The 25,883-nt window shown below is 44.8% G+C and overlaps 2 protein-coding genes and 1 long non-coding RNA gene across 5 annotated transcripts; 1 reads left to right on the forward strand and 2 right to left on the reverse strand.

Moving 5' to 3' along the window:
* Window positions 1-1,164: 1,164 nt before the first annotated feature.
* LOC117442595 (fibroblast growth factor receptor substrate 2-like) lies at window positions 1,165-17,795 on the reverse strand. 3 transcript variants are annotated; one of them, XM_071202446.1, is made up of 8 exons: window positions 17,395-17,795; window positions 16,456-16,544; window positions 10,716-10,791; window positions 4,782-4,872; window positions 4,483-4,669; window positions 3,010-3,129; window positions 2,683-2,846; window positions 1,165-2,604 (listed from the first exon to the last, which is right to left on the reverse strand). In XM_071202446.1, exons 4-8 carry the CDS (start codon window positions 4,845-4,847, stop codon window positions 1,555-1,557), a joined length of 1,587 nt encoding a protein of 528 aa, XP_071058547.1. In that variant the 5' UTR covers window positions 4,848-4,872; window positions 10,716-10,791; window positions 16,456-16,544; window positions 17,395-17,795; the 3' UTR covers window positions 1,165-1,554. The 3 variants fall into 3 exon arrangements, with proteins under 3 accessions (XP_071058547.1, XP_033934458.1, XP_071058546.1); XM_034078567.2 differs by lacking the exon at window positions 10,716-10,791 and having other exon boundaries at window positions 17,395-17,794; XM_071202445.1 differs by lacking the exons at window positions 10,716-10,791; window positions 17,395-17,795 and having other exon boundaries at window positions 16,456-17,372.
* Window positions 5,948-16,500, forward strand: LOC139433431 (dentin sialophosphoprotein-like). Its single transcript, XM_071202449.1, has 2 exons — window positions 5,948-6,044; window positions 11,123-16,500. Exons 1-2 carry the CDS (start codon window positions 5,948-5,950, stop codon window positions 16,498-16,500), a joined length of 5,475 nt encoding a protein of 1,824 aa, XP_071058550.1.
* A 667-nt stretch (window positions 17,796-18,462) lies between the features above and the next one.
* On the reverse strand, window positions 18,463-24,294 carry LOC117442597 (uncharacterized). The gene is made up of 2 exons (XR_011642903.1): window positions 24,181-24,294; window positions 18,463-18,903 (listed from the first exon to the last, which is right to left on the reverse strand). It is a non-coding gene; the product is annotated as an uncharacterized lncRNA (long non-coding RNA).
* Between the last annotated feature and the right edge of the window lie 1,589 nt (window positions 24,295-25,883).

Raw genomic sequence — 25,883 nt, forward strand, 5'->3', positions numbered from 1 at the left:
TGGTAACAGTAGGTAGTAACAGTAGGTAGTAACAGTAGGTAGTAACAGTAGTCGGTAACAGTAGGTAGTAACAGTAGTCAGTAACAGTAGTCGGTAACAGTAGTCGGTAACAGTAGGTAGTAACAGTAGGTAGTAACAGTAGTCGGTAACAGTAGACGGTAACAGTAGGTAGTAACAGTAGTCGGTAACAGTAGGTAGTAACAGTAGTCGGTAACAGTAGGGTAGTAACAGTAGGTAGTAAACAGTAGTTGGTAACAGTAGACGGTAACAGTAGTCGGTAACAGTAGACGGTAACAGTAGGTAGTAACAGTAGTCGGTAACAGTAGACGGTAACAGTAGGTAGTAACAGTAGACGGTAACAGTAGTCGGTAACAGTATACGGTAACAGTAGGTAGTAACAGTAGACGGTAACAGTAGTCGGTAACAGTAGGTAGGTAACAGTAGTCGGTAACAGTAGACGGTAACAGTAGGGTAACATAGTCTGTAACAGTAGTCGGTAACAGTAGGTAGTAACAGTAGTCAGTAACAGTAGTCGGTAACAGTAGGTAGTAACAGTAGGTAGTAACAGTAGTCGGTAACAGTAGGTAGTAACAGTAGTCGGTAACAGTAGGTAGTAACAGTAGGTGGTAACAGTAGGTAGTAACAGTAGTCGGTAACAGTAGGTAGTAACAGTAGTCAGTAACAGTAGTCGGTAACAGTAGTCGGTAACAGTAGGTAGTAACAGTAGACGGTAACAGTAGGTAGTAACAATAGTCGGTAACAGTAGTCAGTAACAGTAGTCGGTAACAGTAGGTAGTAACAGTAGACGGTAACAGTAGGTAGTAACAGTAGGTGGTAACAGTAGGTAGTAACAGTAGTCGGTAACAGTAGGTAGTAACAGTAGTCGGTAACAGTAGTCAGTAACAGTAGTCGGTAACAGTAGGTAGTAACAGTAGACGGTAACAGTAGGTAGTAACAGTAGTCTGTAACAGTAGTCGGTAACAGTAGGTAGTAACAGTAGTCGGTAACAGTAGACGGTAACAGTAGACGGTAACAGTAGGTAGTAACAGTAGGTGGTAACAGTAGTCGGTAACAGTAGGTAGTAACAGTTGGTAACAGCGGTCGTAACTGTATTCAGTAACAGTTGGTAATAATACTCGGACTGAAGGAATGATGACAGCAGGGTAAAACAGAACAGACATTTATTGTGCAGAACCGACGAACGGTCATGCGGAGCGACAGCAGCGCCGTCATCATACAAAAGATACATGGAATGCTTTGTTCAGTAATACTGATCCGTACCACCGGGGGGCGGCGCTCACAGGAAGTCCGTCTCAGAGTCCAGAGCCCCCCAACAGAGTATAAACAGGAATTGGCCTGTCACCACGTCTCCGTCAGAGTATAAACAGGAAGTGTCCCGTCACCATGTCCCGGTCAGAAACAGGAAGTGTCCTGCCCCCTCTGTCAAAAATAGGAAGTGGTCAACAGGAAGTGGTAAACAGGAAGTCTCCCGTCCCCTTTGTCAGAAAGAGGAAGTGGTGAACAGGAAGTGTCTAAGTCAGCAACAGGAAGTGGTCACGCAGTGCTCTTGGTCGGCAGCTCGGTGCTGTTGTGTCGTGTTTTGCGTGAGGTGCCGTCGTCCCGCGGCCGGGCCCTCTGCAGGTTGGACATGGCGGCGGTGCGCTCGATGTCGATAAGGGCGTAGAGCTCTGTGCGGCGGGTGGGGGTGTTGGGGGGCAGCGGGGGGGAGGTGGGGGTGCGCGGCGTGGGGGGGTTGCTGCCGTCCGACGCGCCTTTATTCCCGCCGTCCGTGTCCACCTCGATGTAGTTCAGGGTCTTGGGCTCCGGCCGGCGGAAGTCGAAGTTGAAGATGGACGGACCTTCGGGGGGGCGGCGGCGCGCCGTGTCCGGCCGGGCGCTGAGCGGCGCCGTCACGTTCTCCGTGTTCACGTAGTTGTGCGAGCACTCGAGGGCGGCGGACAGAGGGTGAGACAGCGGGTGAGACAGAGGGTGAGTCAGCGGGTGAGACAGAGGGTGAGTCAGAGGGTGAATTAGAGGGTGTGACAGAGGGTGAGTCAGAGGGTGGTTGAACCCGTTCAGCGCCGGCGTCCTCGCCTCCTCCCCCCCGCTCAGCTTACGTGCCTCCCACACGGGGGGCAGTGCCGGCAGGTTCTCATAGTCCAAGAGGGCCGTGCGGCGCTGAGCAGAGTTGTTGACGTTCTGCAGGTCGGGGGTGAGGGGGGGCGGGCGGTGGCGGCGGGGGGCCGTGGAGATTAAGGGGGGAGGGGAGGCGTGTCCATTAGTCTCTAGGAGCTCGTCTTTCTGCTGAGGCCCCTCCCCCTCCAGAGGCTCTTCCCCCTCTGTAGACCCCTCCCCCTCTCCCTGGGTCTCCTGCTGCTTCATCAGCTGCCTCTGGACGGGGGTGGGTCCCAACACAAAGCGGACGCCCTGAGGCTCCAGCACCACCTGGGGCTCCGTGGGGGGAGGGGGAGGCTCACAGCGCGCCCTCGGGGGCGGCGGGGGGGTCGGGGGGGCAGAGGTGGGACTCTCCAGGGGGGGGGAGGCGACGGTCAGGGGGCTGGGCTGATCCTCCAGGAGCCCCGTGGTGTTTACATAGGTGTGGACCTGCAGGAACACAGGGGGGTCAGGTTAGTGATCAGTAGCAGGAAGAAATCATAGTGAGGAACAGGAAGTGTGTCTCACCGCGTCGTCGGCCACCAGCAGGGGGTGGGTTGACTCCTCCCCCACGGAGGGCAGGCGGGTGGATGCCACAGACGGGTGACGGGAGGAAGGGTGAGACGGGGCCTCACCCACAGACGGGATCCTGGTCACTCCGTTAGGAACCGTGGGCACCGAGTAACCCAGAACTAAAACACACAAACACTTTAGTTTCATTCCAGGATGAAGTAGGCTTCCATAATATGTGTGTGTGTGTGTGTGCTTGGTGTGTGTGTGTGTGTGTGTGTGTATGTGTGTGTGTGTGTGTGTGTGTGTGTGTGTGTGTGTGTGTGTGTGTGTGTGTGTGTGTACCTGCAGCAGTAGCAGGCTCCAGCACTGCCTCCTCCACCACCCTGATGCTGTGGCTGTGCATCACCTCCTGCAGCATGTTGAAGATCTCCTCTGCACGGGAACACTTGAAGGCAAAGATCCCTGAGAGACACAAACGCCGTCAGACACCCTGCCTCAGTGGAGGGTCCCTGCCTCAGTGGAGTGTCCCTGCCTCAGTGGAGGGTCCCTGCCTCAGTGGAGTGTCCCTGCCTCAGTGGAGGGTCCCTGCCTCAGTGGAGGGTCCCTGCCTCAGTGGAGGGTCCCTGCCTCAGTGGAGGGTCCCTGCCTCAGTGGAGGGTCCCTGCCTAAGTGGAGTGTCCCTGCCTCAGTGGAGGGTCCCTGCCTCAGTGGAGGGTCCCTGCCTCAGTGGAGGGTCCCTGCCTCAGTGGAGTGTCCCTGCCTCAGTAGAGGGTCCCTGCCTAAGTGGAGTGTCCCTGCCTCAGTGGAGGGTCCCTGCCTCAGTGGAGGGTCCCTGCCTCAGTGGAGGGTCCCTGCCTCAGTGGAGTGTCCCTGCCCTAGTAGAGGGTCCCTGCCCTAGTAGAGGGTCCCTGCCTCAGTGGAGTGTCCCTGTCTCAGTGGAGGGTCCCTGCCTCAGTGGAGGGTGCCTGCCTCAGTGGAGTGTCCCTGCCCTAGTAGAGGGTCCCTTCCTCAGTGGAGTGTCCCTGCCCTAGTAGAGGGTCCCTGCCTCAGTGGAGTGTGCCTGCCCTAGTAGAGGGTCCCTGCCTCAGTGGAGGGTCCCTGCCTCAGTGAAGTGTCCCTGCCCTAGTAGAGGGTCCCTGTCTCAGTGGAGGGTCCCTGCCTCAGTGGAGTGTGCCTGCCCTAGTAGAGGGTCCCTGCCTCAGTGGAGGGTCCCTGCCTCAGTGGAGGGTCCCTGCCTCAGTGGAGGGCCCCTGCCCTAGTAGAGTGTCCCTGTCTCAGTGGAGGGTCCCTGCCTGAGTGGAGTGTCCCTGGCCTAGTAGAGGGTCCCTGTCTCAGTGGAGGGTCCCTGCCTCAGTGGAGTGTGCCTGCCCTAGTAGAGGGTCCCTGCCTCAGTGGAGGGTCCCTGCCTCAGTGAAGTGTCCCTGCCCTAGTAGAGGGTCCCTGTCTCAGTGGAGGGTCCCTGCCTCAGTGGAGTGTGCCTGCCCTAGTAGAGGGTCCCTGCCTCAGTGGAGGGTCCCTGCCTCAGTGAAGTGTCCCTGCCCTAGTAGAGTGTCCCTGTCTCAGTGGAGGGTCCCTGCCTGAGTGGAGTGTCCCTGCCCTAGTAGAGGGTCCCTGCCCTAGTAGAGTGTCCCTGTCTCAGTAGAGTGTCCCTGCCCTAGTAGAGTGTCCCTGTCTCAGTAGAGGGTCCCTGCCTCAGTGGAGGGTCCCTGCCTCAGTGGAGTGTCCCTGCCCTAGTAGAGTGTCCCTGTCTCAGTAGAGGGTCCCTGCCTCAGTGGAGGAACCTGCATCATGTGACCTGTATCATGTGACCCGTACCTTGGCCCGTCTGGCAGCGCCGCCCGCTCTCAAATGAGAACAGGTTGGAGTCGTAACCATAGCGACGTAAGCACAGGTAAGGCCACCTGACATCGTCACGGCGATGAGTGTGGAGGACTAGCTCAGCGTCCGTCAGCTCCATCACACCTGAGCCCAACTCGTTCCCATCGTCGTCCACGTTTATCACCTGACCAGGTGAACAAACAGGTAAACAACAACAGGTTAACAATAGCAGCAGGTGAACAACAACAGGGCTCGTTCACTGATTTACCGTCTGACCCGAGGAACAAGAAACTCACCTTGAATTTACTCTGATCATTATCTGGAACCAAATCTTTCTCTGGACAGCTTAAACAGCTACCCATGGTTCTTCAGAGCACCATCTGACATCTGAGACACACACACACACACACACACACACACACACACACACACACACACACACACACACACACACACACACACACACACACACACACACACACACACACACACACACACACACACACACACACACACACACACACACACACACACACACACACACACACACACACACACACACACACACACACACACACACACACACACACACACAGTCAGTAACTATGCTCAGTTACTGATGGGAAGTGTTATGTATTACATGTTTACCCAATAACAACGCCCGATTCCTATCAGAATCTCCAATTACAAACTTACCCAAGATACTAGTGTAATTATAGTGAAAATAACCCTATAATAACAGTGTGGTAACAACAGTGACTCCAGTGATAGTAACAGTCACGGCAACAACAGTGATAGTAACAACAGTGATAGTAACAACTGTGATAGTAACAGTGATAGTAACAGTGATAGTAACAACAGTGATAGTAACAACAGTGACAGTAACAGCGATAGTAACAACAGTGATAGTATCAGCCGTGCCCTGTGGGCCGTCTAAGCTAATGTACAGATGGCCCTGTGGGCCATCTAAGCTAATGTACAGATGGCCCTGTGGGCCATCTAAGCTAATGTACAGATGGCCCTGTGGGCCATCTAAGCTAATGTACAGATGGCCCTGAGCCCAATAGAGATTGCCCTGAAAAATGTGCGCGGACGAAATGACGCACGCAGGGTTTAGAAAATGTAGATTTTTGCAGGTCTTAGATGCTGTCTGGTTCTCTAGACTGAATTATAAGATGAACCACCACAATATTATATTGTACAATTTCAATTTTATTCTTCATTTCACTTGTTTGTTTGTTCTTGTTTGTGTTTGCTCGCTTGCATGCCCTGCATAGCTTTAAGAAATACTTAAGTTGTTGGTCAAAACACTTTCCATCTGATGAAGGCAGACGCCTTCCCAGATGGAAAAAAGTAGAAAACATTACATTCAGTTATAACTGCCAAAACAAACATTATTTACACTATTATGGCCCCTGTTAAAAATGTTTGTAATGTTATCTACTGTAAGTTGGTCGAACAAATGCCTCCTCATCCGGAAGCTGACCGAGCAGACCCGAGAGGAGCCGAGCGCATCCGCGAAGCACACAACATGGTGACATCAGAGTTCCCGTTAGCCGGCAAATCTAAATCTCTTCGGTCAAAATAATTTCACTTTAGCACAATACCGCTTCAGTTGCGCCACGTATGTGACAGACAAGAAGAGTCAACTCTAATGTCTAACACTTAATGTGGAGAAAGAGATGTCCTGTGTGGGTTGATTGTGCGTTGATCTGTTGGTAATGCCTCGGGGTTCCGGTGGGCATGTAAACAAATGCATAATGCTGCGCTATACTTTGTGGCCTCACCCGGTTGCATAGCGACACATATTGTTTAGGAGTCTTTTAATAAGCAGGTAGTCCTATCATTAGCTAGAACTAGCTCTGATCGATATGGACATAAACGCGAGTCTAATCTGACGGGAGAGAGATCAGCTGCTGCTGACGAGTCGGCACGCAGCTCTGCATGATCACCTGCAGCGGTGAGAAGGGTTGGGTACCGAGAACCGGTTCCAACATTTCGATTCCAACGGCATCATTTAGAAATGTGAATTTCGGTTCCTCTTTTCGATGCCTGAGGAAATGTTTCTCACCGCTCTCCGTAGCCTACTGCATGACTGCGGCGAGGCGGGAAATGTAGCGTTGTACCTACACTTCCTACAGCGTAACCTGAGACCAGGGGCCTCATTTATAACGCCGTGCGTAGGATTCACGTGGGAAGGTTGCTTACGTTGTAGAAATCCAAAAAATAGGTACAGAAATTTCTCAACATTTTCCGATTCACCAAACATTGCGCACCGGCGAGGAAAGTGCGTACAGCACTTCCTACGCCGGTTTCCCTTTATAAATCACAACCGACTCGAAATGCGGTGCAGCTTTTGCGGGCTTCACGTAGCGCCCATTCATTCATCCTGACTGACTGCAGGAAGGAGATCGCAGGAAATGAGGACAGAAAGCTAAAAAGACGTCTCACACCGTGTCAGGTTCTGGTTCTTTTGGGGAGGGGGAGATAAATCATATTGTTTGGTGGATGCAGTTTGAACAGAGCAGCAGCATGGAGGTCGGATCGTCACCAACATAAATAAATAAGTGGCCCGAAAAAAGTTCATGACAAAAAGAATACACGTCGCCTTCCTCAGGGAGTGTGTTTGCACCGGGGACAGGAGACCCCCCCCTGATGAGAGACTAAGAAGTGATCGGGGAATCCCTCCGGAGTGGAGTCATGACGACTGGATCTGAATTATGTTTTTGTATTTGGTGGTTTGTGTTCCAGCTGTCGATCAGCTGTGCGCAGCGTCTGCGCTGCAGCCTGTGCGTCTCAACCCAGAATCGTGGAAATTCAAACGATACCCAACCCTAGCGGTGAGCGAACAAAACACACACCAGGTTAGAATATCACACGTAGCTATTTTAATGACCTCTCAAACTACCGTAACTAGTTATAGATAAGTTTAGTTCTACTGTCGAGTCACTCATTACTGGATCCGCGAGCTGCATGATACTGCCATAATAGATTGCCCGATCGGCAGGTGAGGCTTCATTGCCCGAGCTAAATACTAGATGGACCCGGGCCATCGTTAATGTCGAGCCCTGAACAGCAGTGATGGTAACAACAGTCATAGTAACAGCGTTAACACCAGTAACAACAGTGATAGTAACAGCAGTAACAGCAGTGATAGTAACAGCAGTGATAGTAACAACAGTGATAGTAACAGGGTCTGAATATCCAGGGTTTCCCACACATAGACTATAGTTGGGCGGGCCGCCCAGGTATATTAACGGCCGCCCAAGTATATTTCACGACCCATTTAGGTTTTTTTTTTATTATAATTGTTTTTATTATTCATCTGTGACCACGACGCTATCTGCGATCGATTAACTTGTGGACGATGATCCCTCGCTCCCTTGCACTGATCTCGCCTCCTTCTGGCCTGTTAAGTGGCCTGCCTCACACAGGGTGACTGGCTGTCCACATGATGTGGCCTGCCGACATGGCCACTGTCATACAGATCATAAATCAAAGCCCTTGATTGGTCTCTGTGTGTCATTCAAGCTCGGGATAACCTCAGTTCGGGTGAGGTAAAGGACTCTCTGAGTGTTTAGATAGTTAACTTAGTCTAAGTTCTCAGTGGGTCTCAAACGGTGTGGTCACCATTTATGTAAACACATATTTCCATTTGAGAGGGTAGTGATTGGTAATGGATAGTGAGGTGGGATGAAGATCGGAAGGCTGTGAGTTCAAATCCCGCCAGGAACACCACCACTAGTGCCCTTGAGTAAGGCACTTCGCCCTTAGTTACTCCAGGGAGAATGTCCCTGTAATCAGTCATTATAAGTCGCTTTGGATAAAAGCGTCAGCTAAATGAAATGTAATGTGATTAGTAAAATATGCATGAATAAATAAATAAAAAGTTAACTGGGTGAAAAAAGGTAAGATACACTTTTAAAACTTGTTGAGAGAAAACTAGTCTTTGCTGCTGCCTCAAAGAGGAGCAGGGGCAGAGGAGGGAGACAGGAGAGGCTGATTCAGGAGCACAGACACACTCACAACTATAAATGAACCAAAACTAAATTAATAAACAAGTTTCAGTGTTTTTTTCATATTGGAAATGGTATGTTATTGGTTATGGCCATGATTTTATGATTATTGAAATGTATACAGTTCTGTTTAATATAGGTGTTTCCATAGATCTAGTCTCTTTATTTTCCCCTCAAAATGCACCAGATTGATGCATTTAACTCCAACATAAAAAATAAAATCTTACCGGGGGGGGGGGGGGGGGGGGGCATGCCCCTGGACCCCCATAGAGGATTTGAGGTCGACCCCCACTAAAAGTCACATGGATAGGTTCCTAAATACATTTATATTTTGAAATCCATTTCCATATGTTCATGTGTGGGTAGTAGATTTAAACAATAGGGCTATCATTATGGGCCCTGCCTGTACCTGTTCGCTCTGCCATCGCGTGAAGGGTCTGCTCACAAGCGACCAACAGAAAGGTTAATGTTGTTGCATATCTCCATGGAGAAAGGCCATGACCGTGAGAGCAGAAAAAAGAGAGTGTCGAAAAGCTGAACGCAGGTGGCGAAAAACAAATCTCCAGGTTCACTTTGAAATCTATAAAGAGAGACTTGGCCTTTATAAATTGGAATTGAAAAACGCACAACAGTCTTTCTTCTCTGACATCATTACCAAAAACAATGCACGTGCCTTGTTTGCTACCGTCGACAGACTAACTAACCCCCCAGTGTCAGTAGCCTCTGAATTTCTATCCACCAGGACGTGCAAGGAATTTGCCTTTTTCACTGACAACATCAGAAAATCAGACAAGCAGTCAGTGCCTCTGCATCAGGAACAGCAGATGTGTGGTCTCTGTGTCCACTTAATAACAATTCAAACACCATGACACAATTCCATCAGATTAATGATAAAAACCTAGAGGACATTATTTAACTTCTGAAGTCCTCCTCCTGCTGCCTTGATATTATTCCAACAGGATTTTTCAAAGATGTTTTTCGTTGCATGGCCTCAGATCTACTTCATATAGTAAACAAGTCTCTTCACTCAGGTGTTTTTCCACAGGCCCTGAACACTGCAGTCATTAAACCGCTCTTAAAAAAGAATAATCTAGATGCTTCAGTAATGAACAATTACAGGCCCATATCAAACCTCCCATTTCTAGGTCAAATCATTGAAAAAGTTGTTTTTCAACAGTTGAGAGTAATTTCTCGCATTTAAATAACTGTTTCGATGTGTTCCAGTCAGGCTTTCGTCCAAACCACAGCACTGAGACTGCTCTTGTAAAGGTTTTTAATGACATCCACTTAAACACAGACAGTGGCAGAACTTCAGTGTTAGTATTATTAGATCTCAGTGCTGCGTTTGACACAGTTGACCACAGCATATTACTAGACCGACTGGAGAACTGGGTGGGACTTTCGGAAACAGTTCTAAATTGGTTTGAATCCTACTTAAAGGACAGAAACAACTTTGTTTCTATAGGTAAATACACATCTGAGTTGACAAATATGACATGTGGGGTTCCTCAAGGCTCCATCTTGGGGCCTCTTCTCTTTAACATCTACATGCTACCACTGGCTCAGATAATGAAAAACAACAAAATAAGTTACCATAGCTATGCGGATGACACACAAATGTACGTAACAATTTCACTAGGAGACTATGCTCCAATTCAAACACTGAGTAAGTGCACTGAACAAATCAATGACTGGATGAGTCAGAACTTTCTCCACTTAAACAAAGATAAAACTGAGGTAATGGTTTTTGGAGCCAAGGCAGAACGTATAAAAGTGAGCGCTGAGCTTCAGTCTGCAATGTTCAAAACAACAGATAAAGCCAGAAGTCTAGGTGCAGTCATGGACTCTGACCTGAGTTCCAACAGTCACATTAAAACAGTTACTAAATCAGCCTACTATCACCTAAAGAACATATCTAGGATTAAAAGACTAATGTCACAGCAGGATCTGGAGAAACTCGTCCATGCTTTTATCTTCAGTAGACTGGACTACTGCAATGGTGTCTTCACAGGTCTCACTAAAAAATCTATTAGAAAGCTGCAGCTGATTCAGAACGCCGCTGCTCGAGTCCTCACTGACACTAAGGAAGTGGATCACATCACTCCTGTTCTGAAGTCTTTACTCTGGCTTCCTGTGTGTCAAAGAATAGATTTCTAAATACTGCTGCTGGTTTATAAAGCACTGAATGGTTTAGGCCCAAAACACATTGCTGACCTCCTGCTAAACTATGAACCATCCAGATCTCTCAGGTCTTCAGGGACTGGTCAGCTTTCTGTCCCCAGAGTCAGAACTAAACATGGAGAAGCAGCGTTCAGTTATTATGCTCCAAATATCTGGAACAAACTCCCAGAAACCTGCAGGTCCGCTGCAACTCGGACTACTTTCAATTCCAGGCTGAAGACTTTTCTTTTTGTCGCTGCTTTTAATTGAACTATTCATATCTTAAACTGCACTGTAACTTTTATCCATGTATTTTTTATTTTAATGTTTATTTTATTAGCTTTTCTTTTTAATGACTGATTTTAAATACCATTTTCTTAATGTCTTTAATTTTTTGTAAAGCACTTTGAATTGCCTTGTGTTGAAAAGTGCTATATAAATAAACTTGCCTTGCCTAATAGCCAGTGATAGTAACAGCGGTGATAGTAACAACAGTAACAACAGTAACAGTAACAACAGTGATAGTAACACCAGTAACAACAGTGATAGTAACAGCAGTAACAGCGGTGATAGTAGCAGCAGTAGCAGCGGTGATAGTAGCAGCAGTGATAGTAACAACAGTAACAGCGGTGATAGTAGCAGCAGTAACAGCAGTGATAGTAACAGCAGTAACAGCGGTGATAGTAACAGCAGTAACAGCGGTGATAGTAACAGCAGTAGCAGCAGTGATAGTAACAGCAGTAACAGCGGTGATAGTAACAGCAGTAACAGCAGTGATAGTAACAGCAGTAACAGCGGTGATAGTAACAGCAGTAACAGCGGTGATAGTAACAGCAGTAGCAGCAGTGATAGTAACAGCAGTAACAACAGTGATAGTAACACCAGTAACAGCGGTGATAGTAACAACAGTAACAGCGGTGATAGTAACAGCAGTAGCAGCGGTGATAGTAACAGCAGTAGCAGCGGTGATAGTAACAGCAGTAGCAGCAGCAGTGATAGTAACAGCAGTAACAACAGTGATAGTAACACCAGTAACAGCGGTGATAGTAACAGCAGTAACAGCGGTGATGGTAACAGCAGTAGCAGCAGTGATAGTAACAGCAGTAACAGCGGTGATAGTAACAGCAGTAACAACAGTGATAGTAACACCAGTAACAGCGGTGATAGTAACAGCAGTAACAACAGTGATAGTAACAGTAGTAACAGCAGTAACAACAGTAACAACAGTGATAGTAACAGCAGTAACAGCGGTGATAGTAACAGCAGTAGCAGCGGTGATAGTAACAGCAGTAGCAACAGTGATAGTAACAACAGTAACAACAGTGATAGTAACAGCAGTAACAGCGGTGATAGTAGCAGCAGTAGCAGCGGTGATAGTAGCAGCAGTAGCAGCAGTGATAGTAACAGCAGTAACAGCAGTGATAGTAACAACAGTAACAGCGGTGATAGTAGCAGCAGTAACAGCGGTGATAGTAGCAGCAGTAGCAGCAGTGATAGTAACAACAGTAACAACAGTGATAGTAACAGCAGTAACAGCGGTGATAGTAGCAGCAGTAGCAGCGGTGATAGTAGCAGCAGTAGCAGCAGTGATAGTAACAGCAGTAACAGCAGTGATAGTAACAACAGTAACAGCGGTGATAGTAGCAGCAGTAACAGCGGTGATAGTAGCAGCAGTAGCAGCAGTGATAGTAACAGCAGTAACAGCAGTGATAGTAACAACAGTAACAGCGGTGATAGTAACAGCAGTAACAGCGGTGATAGTAGCAGCAGTAACAGCGGTGATAGTAGCAGCAGTAACAGCAGTGATAGTAACAACAGTAACAGCGGTGATAGTAACAGCAGTAACAGCGGTGATAGTAGCAGCAGTAACAGCGGTGATAGTAACAGCAGCGATAGTAACAGCAGTAACAGCGGTGATAGTAGCAGCAGTAACAGCGGTGATAGTAACAGCAGTAGCAGCAGTGATAGTAACAACAGTAACAGCGGTGATAGTAACAGCAGTAACAGCGGTGATAGTAACAGCAGTAACAGCAGTGATAGTAACAGCAGTAACAGCGGTGATAGTAACAGCAGTAACAGCAGTGATAGTAGCAGCAGTAACAGCGGTGATAGTAACAGCAGTAGCAGCAGTGATAGTAACAACAGTAACAGCGGTGATAGTAACAGCAGTAACAGCGGTGATAGTAGCAGCAGTAACAGCGGTGATAGTAACAGCAGCGATAGTAACAGCAGTAACAGCAGTGATAGTAACAACAGTAACAGCGGTGATAGTAACAGCAGTAACAGCGGTGATAGTAGCAGCAGTAACAGCAGTGATAGTAACAACAGTAACAGCGGTGATAGTAACAGCAGTAACAGCGGTGATAGTAGCAGCAGTAACAGCAGTGATAGTAGCAGCAGTAACAGCGGTGATAGTAACAGCAGTAGCAGCAGTGATAGTAACAACAGTAACAGCGGTGATAGTAACAGCAGTAACAGCGGTGATAGTAACAGCAGTAACAGCAGTGATAGTAACAGCAGTAACAGCGGTGATAGTAACAGCAGTAACAGCAGTGATAGTAGCAGCAGTAACAGCGGTGATAGTAACAGCAGTAGCAGCAGTGATAGTAACAACAGTAACAGCGGTGATAGTAACAGCAGTAACAGCGGTGATAGTAACAGCAGTAGCAGCAGTGATAGTAACAACAGTAACAGCGGTGATAGTAACAGCAGTAACAGCGGTGATAGTAACAGCAGTAACAGCAGTGATAGTAACAGCAGTAACAGCGGTGATAGTAACAGCAGTAACAGCAGTGATAGTAGCAGCAGTAACAGCGGTGATAGTAACAGCAGTAGCAGCAGTGATAGTAACAACAGTAACAGCGGTGATAGTAACAGCAGTAACAGCAGTGATAGTAACAGCAGCGATAGTAACAGCAGTAACAGCGGTGATAGTAACAGCAGTAACAGCGGTGATAGTAACAACAGTAACAGCAGTGATAGTAACAGCAGTAACAGCGGTGATAGTAACAACAGTAACAGCAGTGATAGTAACAGCAGTAACAGCGGTGATAGTAACAGCAGTAACAGCAGTGATAGTAACAGCAGTAACAGCGGTGATAGTAACAGCAGTAACAGCAGTGATAGTAACAGCAGTAACAGCGGTGATAGTAACAGCAGTGATAGTAACAGCAGTAACAGCGGTGATAGTAACAACAGTAACAGCAGTGATAGTAACAGCAGTAACAGCGGTGATAGTAACAGCAGTAACAGCAGTGATAGTAACAGCAGTAACAGCGGTGATAGTAACAGCAGTAACAACATTGATAGTAGCAGCAGTAACAACAGTGATAGTAACAGCAGTAACAACAGTGATAGTAGCAGCAGTAACAACAGTGATAGTAGCAGCAGTAACAGCAGTGATAGTAACAACAGTAACAACAGTGATAGTAACAGCAGTGATAGTAACAACAGTAACAGCAGTGATAGTAACAACAGTAACAGCAGTGATAGTAACAGCAGTAACAGCAGTGATAGTAACAGCAGTAACAACAGTGATAGTAACAGCAGTAACAACAGTAACAACAGTGATAGTAGCAGCAGTAACAACAGTGATAGTAACAGCAGTAACAACAGTGATAGTAACAACAGTAACAACAGTGATAGTAGCAGCAGTAACAACAGTGATAGTAGCAGCAGTAACAGCGGTGATAGTAACAACAGTAACAACAGTGATAGTAACAACAGTAACAGCAGTGATAGTAACAACAGTAACAGCAGTGATAGTAACAACAGTAACAACAGTGATAGTAACAGCAGTAACAGCAGTGATAGTAACAGCAGTAACAACAGTGATAGTAACAGCAGTGATAGTAACAACAGTAACAACAGTGATAGTAGCAGCAGTAACAGCAGTGATAGTAACAACAGTGATAGTAACAGCAGTAACAACAGTGATAGTAGCAGCAGTAACAGCAGTGATAGTAACAGCAGTAACAACAGTGATAGTAACAGCAGTAACAGCGGTGATAGTAACAGCAGTAACAGCAGTGATAGTAACAGCAGTAACAGCGGTGATAGTAACAGCAGTAACAGCAGTGATAGTAACAGCAGTGATAGTAACAGCAGTAGCAGCGGTGATAGTAACAGCAGTAACAGCGGTGATAGTAACAGCAGTGATAGTAACAGCAGTAACAGCAGTGATAGTAACAGCAGTAACAGCGGTAACAGCAGTGATAGTAACAGCAGTAACAGCAGTGATAGTAACAGCAGTAACAGCAGTGATAGTAACAGCAGTAACAGCGGTGATAGTAACAGCAGTAACAGCAGTGATAGGAACAGCAGTGATAGTAACAGCAGTAGCAGCAGTGATAGTAACAGCAGTAGCAGCGGTGATAGTAACAGCAGTAACAGCGGTGATAGTAACAACAGTGATAGTAACAGCAGTAACAGCGGTGATAGTAACAGCGGTGATAGTAACAGCAGTGATAGTAACAGCAGTAACAGCAGTGATAGTAACAGCAGTAACAGCAGTGATAGTAACAGCAGTAACAGCGGTGATAGTAACAGCAGTAACAGCAGTGATAGTAACAGCAGTAACAACAGTGATAGTAACAGCAGTAACAGCGGTGATAGTAACAGCAGTAACAGCAGTGATAGTAACAGCAGTAACAGCAGTGATAGTAACAGCAGTAGCAGCGGTGATAGTAACAGCAGTGATAGTAACAGCAGTAACAGCGGTGATAGTAACAGCAGTAACAGCGGTGATAGTAACAGCAGTAGCAGCGGTGATAGTAACAGCAGTAACAGCGGTGATAGTAACAACAGTGATAGTAACAGCAGTGATAGTAACAGCGGTGATAGTAACAGCAGTAGCAGCGGTGATAGTAACAGCAGTAACAGCAGTGATAGTAACAGCAGTAACAGCGGTGATAGTAACAGCAGTAACAGCAGTGATAGTAACAGCAGTAACAACAGTGATAGTAACAGCAGTAACAGCGGTGATAGTAACAGCAGTAACAGCAGTGATAGTAACAGCAGTAACAGCAGTGATAGTAACAGCAGTAGCAGCGGTGATAGTAACAGCAGTAACAGCGGTGATAGTAACAACAGTGATAGTAACAGCAGTGATAGTAACAGCGGTGATAGTAGCAGCAGTAGCAGCGGTGATAGTAACAGCAGTAACAGCAGTGATAGTAACAGCAGTAACAGCGGTGATAGTAACAGCAGTAACAGCAGTGATAGTAACAGCAGTAACAGCAGTAGCAGCGGTGGCAGTAACAGCAGTGATAGTAACAGCAGTAGCAGCGGTGATAGTAACAGCAGTAACAGCAGTGATAGTAACAGCAGTAACAGCGGTGATAGTAACAGCAGTAACAGCAGTGATGGTAACAGCAGTAACAGCAGTGATAGTAACAGCAGTAGCAGCGGTGATAGTAACAGCAGTAACAGCAGTGATAGTAACAGCAGTAGCAGCGGTGATAGTAACAGCAGTAACAGCAGTGATAGTAACAGCAGTAACAGCGGTGATAGTAACAGCAGTAGCAGCGGTGATAGTAACAGCAGTAACAGCGGTGGCAGTAACAGCAGTGATAGTAGCAGCAGTAACAGCGGTGATAGTAACAGCGGTGATAGTAACAGCAGTAACAGCAGTGATAGTAACAGCAGTAACAGCAGTGATAGTAACAGCAGTAGCAGCGGTGATAGTAACAGCAGTAACAGCAGTGATAGTAACAGCAGTAACAGCGGTGATAGTAACAGCAGTAACAGCGGTGATAGTAGCAGCAGTAACACCAGTGTAATAAAGGACACTGACCTAGATTCGGCCTCCGGTAGCCCTGGTCCCATCCTCAGAGGCTGAGCGACTCTCATGCTTTAGTCGATCAGTGAACATGCACAGCAGCTCTGCAGACATTACAAATCTTTCATCAATATTCATAACAACTGAATCCCACATTTAACAAAACACCTCTGTGACTCTGAGTCCAAACCTCAGCTTTATTCCCAGTGTTTACTTCCTGTCTGTCCCCTTCTGGGTATTTCTCTGACGTCTCTGTTTTTAAACCTCTTTTCCTTCTCTCTCTTGATCCTCTGCAGCAAGGCCATTATTGTGTTTAGCAGCGGTGTGTATTAACAACCTCTGAAATGTCCGAATTGAACAGAATTGAGTATTCAAGTAAGCCGTGTAATACATAACATAAATAACAAAAGCTGGTTGGTTATTAAAGCTCTCTCTGATGCCAGGGAAGGCTACGAAAGAAAATAATTAGCCGGGCAGTGATTGTAGTGTAAAGTAACTAATAGTAGATTTCCTACAGTACTGTACTTATTATAACTAACTGCACCTTTACCAGCTTTGAGAACACTTTAATGATCAATCATTATAAAACACATCATATATATTATTCTGAAATGGACCAATCTGCACAATCACTACTTTTACTGTAACAGAGTATTTCCTTACTCAAGTACAATATCTGAGTACTTCTTATAAAGTACAACATCTGAGCATGTTTACTAATCCAGTCTGAGTGCTTGTACTAAATTACCAGATCTGAGTGCTTGTACTTCCTTCACCTCTGGATGGCAGCTAGTTAGCAGGAAGCTAAGCAGCATCAGTGTTAGCAGCAGCAGCTAGTTAGCAGGATGCTAGGCTAACCTCTCAACAAGCAAACACAGATTTCGGCTACCTAATTAGCTCCTCTGCTAACTCCACACAGAACTGCTCTCAGTGTAACTTGAACACAGTACTCACCCCGTCAGTGAGTGGAGGGTATATATATGTGTATATATATATATTTATAACCGTTAGCCTGATGCTACAGAGCCTCCATCTTCCTCCCGAGCGCCAAAACAACACAACTTCTGCGGACAGTTTACCATCCAGAACTCGGGCTAAACTCGGGCTAAACTCGGCTTAAACTCGGGCTGAGTCGGGTTACATCCATCAGCAGGTTTCCGAGGGGCACTTCGGGGGCAAAGGATCCATCCAGACGCGCTTTCTCTTGGGGAAAAGCGAGTTTAATTTACAGAGAAGAGTTTCTGCTGTCGGGAGAAAATCACTGCTGGGTAAACTTCCTAGAGACACGCCGCACTGCGCATGCGCCGGACCGTGGGAGAGCCGCTGCGCATGCGCCGGCAAGTGGTCAGCTGAGAGGGTCTTCAGGTCCTCTATTTACTGTATAACATTAAACATTTAATTACATTTGAAAAAGTCTGCATTTGAACTCTCAATTAATAGAAAGTCACAAAAGAAAGGAAATTGGAAGACACGTTCTCCCGGTTTCCAGGAGGTTATATGATGATATGGTATATATTATAAACAGTAAATATTCATTTTATAAATGTAATATATATATATATAATGATCAAATTAATATAAATGCACTTATTATTTTCAGAAGAAATTATTCACAATTGTCCTTTTACATATTTTACTATAAAGATAATTATGAATTGTTTTGGGATGAATGATTCTTCATATATTTGACCAGCATCGTCTATGTTTTGGGATATGCGACCGTCACACGAGGACAGTGTTGTTAACATCGTATTTGAATATGTGATGAAAACATATTTTACTTCTTCTGTGGTTTTTCATTAATACGCAGGATGTTAAAAATACATCATGCCCACTCTCGGGTGGGAGGGCCTTTCAGGGCTGCGTCCCCGTTGGCTACTCAGTGTTTGAGTGACAGCCCAGTACACCACAGATTGTACAGCAACAGCCTGATCATTGAGAAAGAAGCAAAGAGAACTGCAAACAAAGATATGTGTTGTAGAATAGAGTAAAGACCAATAGTTGACATGATTACACAAATCATTTGTTTGCAATTTATAGCTTTATTTTTGATTTTACATTTATTTTGCTTGACTCAGTTTATTTTTTTCTTAAAGTCTTATTTTTGCTTGATTCTGAGAAAGTGTTGCTTGATCTTTTATGACACAAAGCTGATTCCATATGTTATATAAAGTGACCTTTATCCTGATGACATGTAGTTTATATATATATATATTTATAATTCTTATCAACACGAAACTGCAGCATCACAGAGTTCAGACAACAATGCCAAATAAAGCATAATTTAAACAGTGAAGGAATATATATATACAACTTCACACAGATATGAAGTGCATGTACTTTACATTATCTGTATATATATATTATAACGTTTCCTCTGTTTGGAAACATCTCAAATATCAATTTGATGAAAAAATAAAGTGGCGTTCGGGTGGAGAGGTTAGCGTCTGCTGAGCGGCGTCTCTGTGGAGGAGTTTAAATACATCATTATTATCATTCAATTACCGTTAAGTATAAATACACTGAGTTTCAGGTAGTTTGATATTACTGAGCTGTAGTTTGATATTAATGAGCTACAGCTGTAGTTTGATATTAATGAGCTTCAGGTGTAGTTTGATATTAATGAGCTGCAGCTGTAGTTTGATATCAATGAGCTGCAGGTGTAGTTTGATATTAGTGAGCTGCAGCTGTAGTTTGATATTAATGATCTGTAGTTTGATATCAATGAGCTGCAGCTGTAGTTTGATATCAATGAGCTGCAGCTGTAGTTTGATATTAATGAGCTGCAGCTGTAGTTTGATATTAGTGAGCTGCAGCTGTAGTTTGATATTAGTGAGCTGCAGCTGTAGTTTGATATTAATGAGCTGCAGCTGTAGTTTGATATTAATGAGCTGCAGCTGTAGTTTGATATTCATGAGCTGCAGCTGTAGTTTGATATTAATGAGCTGCAGGTGTAGTTTGATATTAATGAGCTGCAGCTGTAGTTTGATATCAATGAGCTGCAGGTAGTTTGATATTAGTGAGCTGCAGCTGTAGTTTGATATTAGTGAGCTGCAGCTGTAGTTTGATATTAATGAGCTGCAGCTGTAGTTTGATATCAATGAGCTGCAGCTGTAGTTTGATATTAATGAGCTGCAGCTGTAGTTTGATATCAATGAGCTGCAGGTAGTTTGATATTAATGAGCTGCAGCTGTAGTTTGATATCAATGAGCTGTAGTTTGATATCAATGAGCTGCAGCTGTAGTTTGATATCAATGAGCTGCAGGTGTAGTTTGATATTAGTGAGCTGCAGTTTGATATCAATGAGCTGCAGCTGTAGTTTGATATCAATGAGCTGCAGCTGTAGTTTGATATTAATGAGCTGCAGCTGTAGTTTGATATCAATGAGCTGCAGGTAGTTTGATATTAATGAGCTGCAGGTGTAGTTTGATATTAGTGAGCTGCAGCTGTAGTTTGATATTAGTGAGCTGCAGCTGTAGTTTGATATTAGTGAGCTGCAGCTGTAGTTGGATATTAATGAGCTGCAGCTGTAGTTTGATATTAATGAGCTGCAGTTGTAGTTTGATATTAATGAGCTGCAGGTAGTTTGATATTAATGAGCTGCAGGTAGTTTGATATTAATGATCTGCAGTTGTAGTTTGATATTAATGAGCTGCAGCTGTAGTTTGATATTAATGAGCTGCAGGTAGTTTGATATTAATGAGCTGCAGGTAGTTTGATATCAATGAGCTGCAGGTAGTTTGATATTAATGAGCTGCAGCTGTAGTTTGATATTAATGAGCTGCAGCTGTAGTTTGATATTAGTGAGCTGCAGCTGTAGTTTGATATTAGTGAGCTGCAGCTGTAGTTGGATATTAATGAGCTGCAGCTGTAGTTTGATATTAATGAGCTGCAGTTGTAGTTTGATATTAATGAGCTGCAGGTAGTTTGATATTAATGAGCTGCAGGTAGTTTGATATTAATGATCTGCAGTTGTAGTTTGATATTAATGAGCTGCAGCTGTAGTTTGATATTAATGAGCTGCAGGTAGTTTGATATTAATGAGCTGCAGGTAGTTTGATATCAATGAGCTGCAGGTAGTTTGATATTAATGAGCTGCAGCTGTAGTTTGATATTAATGAGCTGCAGCTGTAGTTTGATATCAATGAGCTGCAGGTAGTTTGATATTAATGAGCTGCAGCTGTAGTTTGATATTAATGAGCTGCAGGTAGTTTGATATTAATGAGCTGCAGCTGTAGTTTGATATTAGTGAGCTGCAGCTGTAGTTTGATATTATTGAGCTGCAGGTAGTTTGATATGAATGAGCTGCAGGTAGTTTGATATCAATGAGCTGCAGCTGTAGTTTGATATTAATGAGCTGCAGCTGTAGTTTGATATTAATGAGCTGCAGGTAGTTTGATATTAATGAGCTGCAGCTGTAGTTTGATATCAATGAGCTGCAGCTGTAGTTTGATATCAGTGAGCTGCAGCTGTAGTTTGATATCAATGAGCTGCAGCTGCAGTTTGATATTAATGAGCTGCAGCTGTAGTTTGATATTAATGAGCTGCAGGTAGTTTGATATTAATAAGCTGCAGGTAGTTTGATATTAATGAGCTGCAGGTGTAGTTTGATATTAATGAGCTGCAGCTGTAGTTTGATATTAATGAGCTGCAGGTGTAGTTTGATATTAGTGAGCTGCAGCTGTAGTTTGATAGTAATGAGCTGCAGTTGTAGTTTGATATTAATGAGCTGCAGGTAGTTTGATATTAATGAGCTGCAGGTAGTTTGATATTAATGAGCTGCAGGTAGTTTGATATTAATGAGCTGCAGCTGTAGTTTGATATTAATGAGCTGCAGGTAGTTTGATATTAATGAGCTGCAGCTGTAGTTTGATATTAATGAGCTGCAGGTAGTTTGATATTTATGAGCTGCAGCTGTAGTTTGATATTAATGAGCTGCAGGTGTAGTTTGATATTACTGAGCTGCAGGTGTAGTTTCATATCAATGAGCTGTAGTTTGATATTAATGAGCTGTAGTTTGATATTAATGAGCTGCAGGTAGTTTGATATTAATGAGCTGCAGTTGTAGTTTGATATTAATGAGCTGCAGCTGTAGTTTGATATTAATGAGCTGGAGCTGTAGTTTGATATTAATGATCTGCAGGTAGTTTGATATTAATGAGCTGCAGGTAGTTTGATATTAATGAGCTTCAGCTGTAGTTTGATATTAATGAGCTGCAGGTAGTTTGATATTAATGAGCTTCAGCTGTAGTTTGATATTAACGAGCTGCAGCTGTAGTTTGATATCAATGAGCTGCAGGTAGTTTGATATGAATGAGCTGCAGGTAGTTTGATATTAGTGAGCTGCAGCTGTAGTTTGATATTAATGAGCTGCAGGTAGTTTGATATTAATGAGCTGCAGCTGTAGTTTGATATGAATGAGCTGCAGCTGTAGTTTGATATTAATGAGCTGCAGGTAGTTTGATATTAATGAGCTGCAGCTGTAGTTTGATATCAATGAGCTGCAGGTAGTTTGATATTAATGAGCTGCAGGTAGTTTGATATTAGTGAGCTGCAGGTAGTTTGATATCAATGAGCTGCAGGTAGTTTGATATTAATGAGCTGCAGGTAGTTTGATATTAGTGAGCTGCAGGTAGTTTGATATTAATGAGCTGCAGGTAGTTTGATATTAATGAGCTGTAGTTTGATATTAATGAGCTGCAGCTGTAGTTTGATATTAATGAGCTGCAGGTGTAGTTTGATATTAGTGAGCTGCAGGTAGTTTGATATTAATGAGCTGCAGCTGTAGTTTGATATTAATGAGCTGCAGCTGTTGTTTGATATTAATGAGCTGCAGGTAGTTTGATATCAATGAGCTGCAGGTAGTTTGATATTAATGAGCTGCAGGTGTAGTTGGATATTAATGAGCTGCAGCTGTAGTTTGATATCAATGAGCTGCAGCTGTAGTTTGATATTAATTAGCTGCAGCTGTAGTTTGATATCAATGAGCTGCAGCTGTAGTTTGATATTAATGAGCTGCAGCTGTAGTTTGATATCAATGAGCTGCAGGTAGTTTGATATTAGTGAGCTGCAGCTGTAGTTTGATATTAGTGAGCTGCAGCTGTAGTTTGATATTAGTGAGCTGCAGCTGTAGTTTGATATCAGTGAGCTGCAGCTGTAGTTTGATATCAATGAGCTGCAGCTGTAGTTTGATATCAATGAGCTGCAGCTCTAGTTTGATATTAGTGAGCTGCAGGTAGTTTGATATTAATGAGCTGCAGCTGTAGTTTGATATTAATGAGCTGCAGCTGTAGTTTGATATTAATGAGCTGTAGTTTGATATCAATGAGCTGCAGCTGTAGTTTGATATTAATGAGCTGCAGCTGTAGTTTGATATTAATGAGCTGCAGGTAGTTTGATATTAATGAGCTGCAGCTGTAGTTTGATATCAATGAGCTGCAGCTGTAGTTTGATATCAATGAGCTGCAGCTGTAGTTTGATATTAATGAGCTACAGGTAGTTTGATATTAATGAGCTGCAGCTGTAGTTTGATATTAATGAGCTGCAGCTGTAGTTTGATATCAATGAGCTGCAGCTGTAGTTTGATATTAATGAGCTGCAGCTGTAGTTTGATATTAGTGAGCTGCAGCTGTAGTTTGATATCAATGAGCTGCAGCTGTAGTTTGATATCAATGAGCTGCAGCTGTAGTTTGATATTAGTGAGCTGCAGCTGTAGTTTGATATTAGTGAGCTGCAGCTGTAGTTTGATATTAGTGAGCTGCAGCTGTAGTTTGATATTAGTGAGCTGCAGCTGTAGTTTGATATCAATGAGCTGCAGGTGTAGTTTGATATTAGTGAGCTGCAGCTGTAGTTGGATATTAATGAGCTGCAGGTAGTTTGATATTAATGAGCTGCAGCTGTAGTTTGATATTATTGAGCTGCAGCTGTAGTTTGATATTAATGAGCTGCAGGTAGTTTGATATTAATGAGCTGCAGGTAGTTTGATATTAATGAGCTGCAGGTGTAGTTGGATATTAATGAGCTGCAGCTGTAGTTTGATATCAATGAGCTGCAGGTAGTTTGATATTAATGAGCTGCAGCTGTAGTTTGATATCAATGAGCTGCAGCTGTAGTTGGATATTAATGAGCTGCAGGTAGTTTGATATCAATGAGCTGCAGCTGTAGTTTGATATCAATGAGCTGCAGGTAGTTTGATATTAATGAGCTGCAGCTGTAGTTTGATATTAATGAGCTGCAGGTAGTTTGATATTAATGAGCTGCAGCTGTAGTTTGATATCAATGAGCTGCAGGTAGTTTGATATTAATGGGCTGCAGCTGTAGTTTGATATTAATGAGCTGCAGGTAGTTTGATATTAATGAGCTGCAGCTGTAGTTTGATATTAATGAGCTGCAGCTGTAGTTTGATATTAATGAGCTGCAGGTAGTTTGATATCAATGAGCTGCAGCTGTAGTTTGATATCAATGAGCTGCAGGTAGTTTGATATCAATGAGCTGCAGCTGTAGTTTGATATTAGTGAACTGCAGCTGTAGTTTGATATTAATGAGCTGCAGGTAGTTTGATATTAATGAGCTGCAGCTGTAGTTTGATATTAATGAGCTGCAGGTGTAGTTGGATATTAATGAGCTGCAGGTAGTTTGATATTAATGAGCTGCAGCTGTAGTTTGATATTAGTGAGCTGCAGCTGTAGTTTGATGTTAGTGAGCTGCAGCTGTAGTTGGAGCTGTAGTTGTAGTTCTGACCTCTTTGGGAGTTGTAGTTCAAATGATCGTAGAGCGGCTGGAGGTTCTCCTGGTCACAGCGGAGCTTCCTGGCTCTGAGAACGTCACGGACACACTGATGGAGGTACAGATACTGACCCTGAGGAGGGGGAGGAGAAACCACATTAACTCTGAGGGGGGGGAGGAGAAACCACATTAACTCTGAGGGGGGGGGGGGGGAGGAGAAACCACATTAACTCTGAGGGGGTGGAGGAGAAACCACATAATCTATAAGGGGGTGGAGGAGAAACCACATTAACTCTGAGGGGGTGGAGGAGAAACCACATCATCTATAAGGGGGTGGAGGAGAAACCACATTAACTATAAGGGGGTGGAGGAGAAACCACATTAACTATAAGGGGGTGGAGGAACTACATTAACTCTGAGGAGGAACTGCATTAACTCTGAGGGGGTGGAGGAACTGCATTAACTCTGAGGAGGTGGAGGAGAAACCACATTAACTCTGAGGGGGTGGAGGAGAAACCACATTAACTCTGAGGGGGTGGAGGAACTACATTAACTCTGAGGAGGTGGAGGAGAAACCACATTAACTCTGAGGGGGTGGAGGAACTACAATAACTCTGAGTAGGTGGAGGAGAAACCACATAAACTATAAGGGGGTGGAGGAGAAACCAACTAATCTATAAGGGGGTGGAGGAGAAACCACATAATCTATAAGGGGTGGAGGAGAAACCACATAATCTATAAGGGGGTGGAGGAGAAACCACATAATCTATAAGGGGGTGGAGGAGAAACCACATAATCTATAAGGGGGTGGAGGAAGAAACCACATCATCTATAAGGGGTGGAGGAGAAACCACATAATCTATAAGGGGGTGGAGGAACTACATTAACTCTGAGGGGGTGGAGGAACTACATTAACTCTGAGGGGGTGGAGGAACTACATTAACTCTGAGAGGGTGGAGGAACTGCATTAACTCTGAGGGGGTAGAGGGAACTGCATTAACTCTGAGGGGGTGGAGGAACTACATTAACTCTGAGGGGGTGGAGGAACTACATTAACTCTGAGGGGGTGGAGGAACTACATTAACTCTGAGGGGGTGGAGGAACTGCATTAACTCTGAGGAGGTGGAGGAACTGCATTAACTCTGAGGGGGTGGAGGAACTACATTAACTCTGAGGGGGTGGAGGAACTGCATTAACTCTGAGGGGGTGGAGGAACTGCATTAACTCTGAGGAGGTGGAGGAACTGCAATTAACTCTGAGGGGGTGGAGGAACTACATTAACTCTGAGGAGCTGGAGGAACTGCATTAACTCTGAGGGGGTGGAGGAACTGCATTAACTCTGAGGGGGTGGAGGAACTGCATTAACTCTGAGGGGGTGGAGGAACTACATTAACTCTGAGGGGGTGGAGGAACTGCATTAACTCTGAGGGGGTGGAGGAACTGCATTAACTCTGAGGGGGTGGAGGAACTGCATTAACTCTGAGGGGGGGGAGGAACTACATTAACTCTGAGGGGGTGGAGGAACTGCATTAACTCTGAGGGGGTGGAGGAAACTACATTAACTCTGAGGGGGTGGAGGAACTACATCTCCCAGATTGCCCGGTTCACCCTCCGTCTGCACCATGTGACAGCGGTGCAGTCTGAGCTGCCGCACAGAACCGAACAGGTCCACAGAGTCTCTGCAATCCAGCTGCTGCAGAACCTGATCCAGCACCATG

This window comes from Pseudochaenichthys georgianus, unplaced genomic scaffold, assembly GCF_902827115.2.
Source record: "Pseudochaenichthys georgianus unplaced genomic scaffold, fPseGeo1.2 scaffold_445_arrow_ctg1, whole genome shotgun sequence".
Taxonomy (NCBI): Eukaryota; Metazoa; Chordata; class Actinopteri; order Perciformes; family Channichthyidae; genus Pseudochaenichthys; species Pseudochaenichthys georgianus.

Bases quoted from the DNA above. Each gene is read 5' to 3' on its own strand.
- LOC139433431 (XM_071202449.1), top strand. From the start codon at position 5,948: ATGCCTCCTCATCCGGAAGCTGACCGAGCAGACCCGAGAGGAGCCGAG. The intron at 6,045-11,122 runs GCAAATCTAAAT...CTTGCCTAATAG, and splicing joins ATCAGAGTTCCCGTTAGCCG to CCAGTGATAGTAACAGCGGT.
- LOC117442595 (XM_071202446.1), bottom strand. From the start codon at position 4,847: ATGGGTAGCTGTTTAAGCTGTCCAGAGAAAGATTTGGTTCCAGATAAT. The intron at 3,130-4,482 runs GTACGGGTCACA...TGTGTCTCTCAG, and splicing joins GCGCTGCCAGACGGGCCAAG to GGATCTTTGCCTTCAAGTGT. The intron at 2,605-2,682 runs GTGAGACACACT...GTGTTCCTGCAG, and splicing joins TGCTGGTGGCCGACGACGCG to GTCCACACCTATGTAAACAC.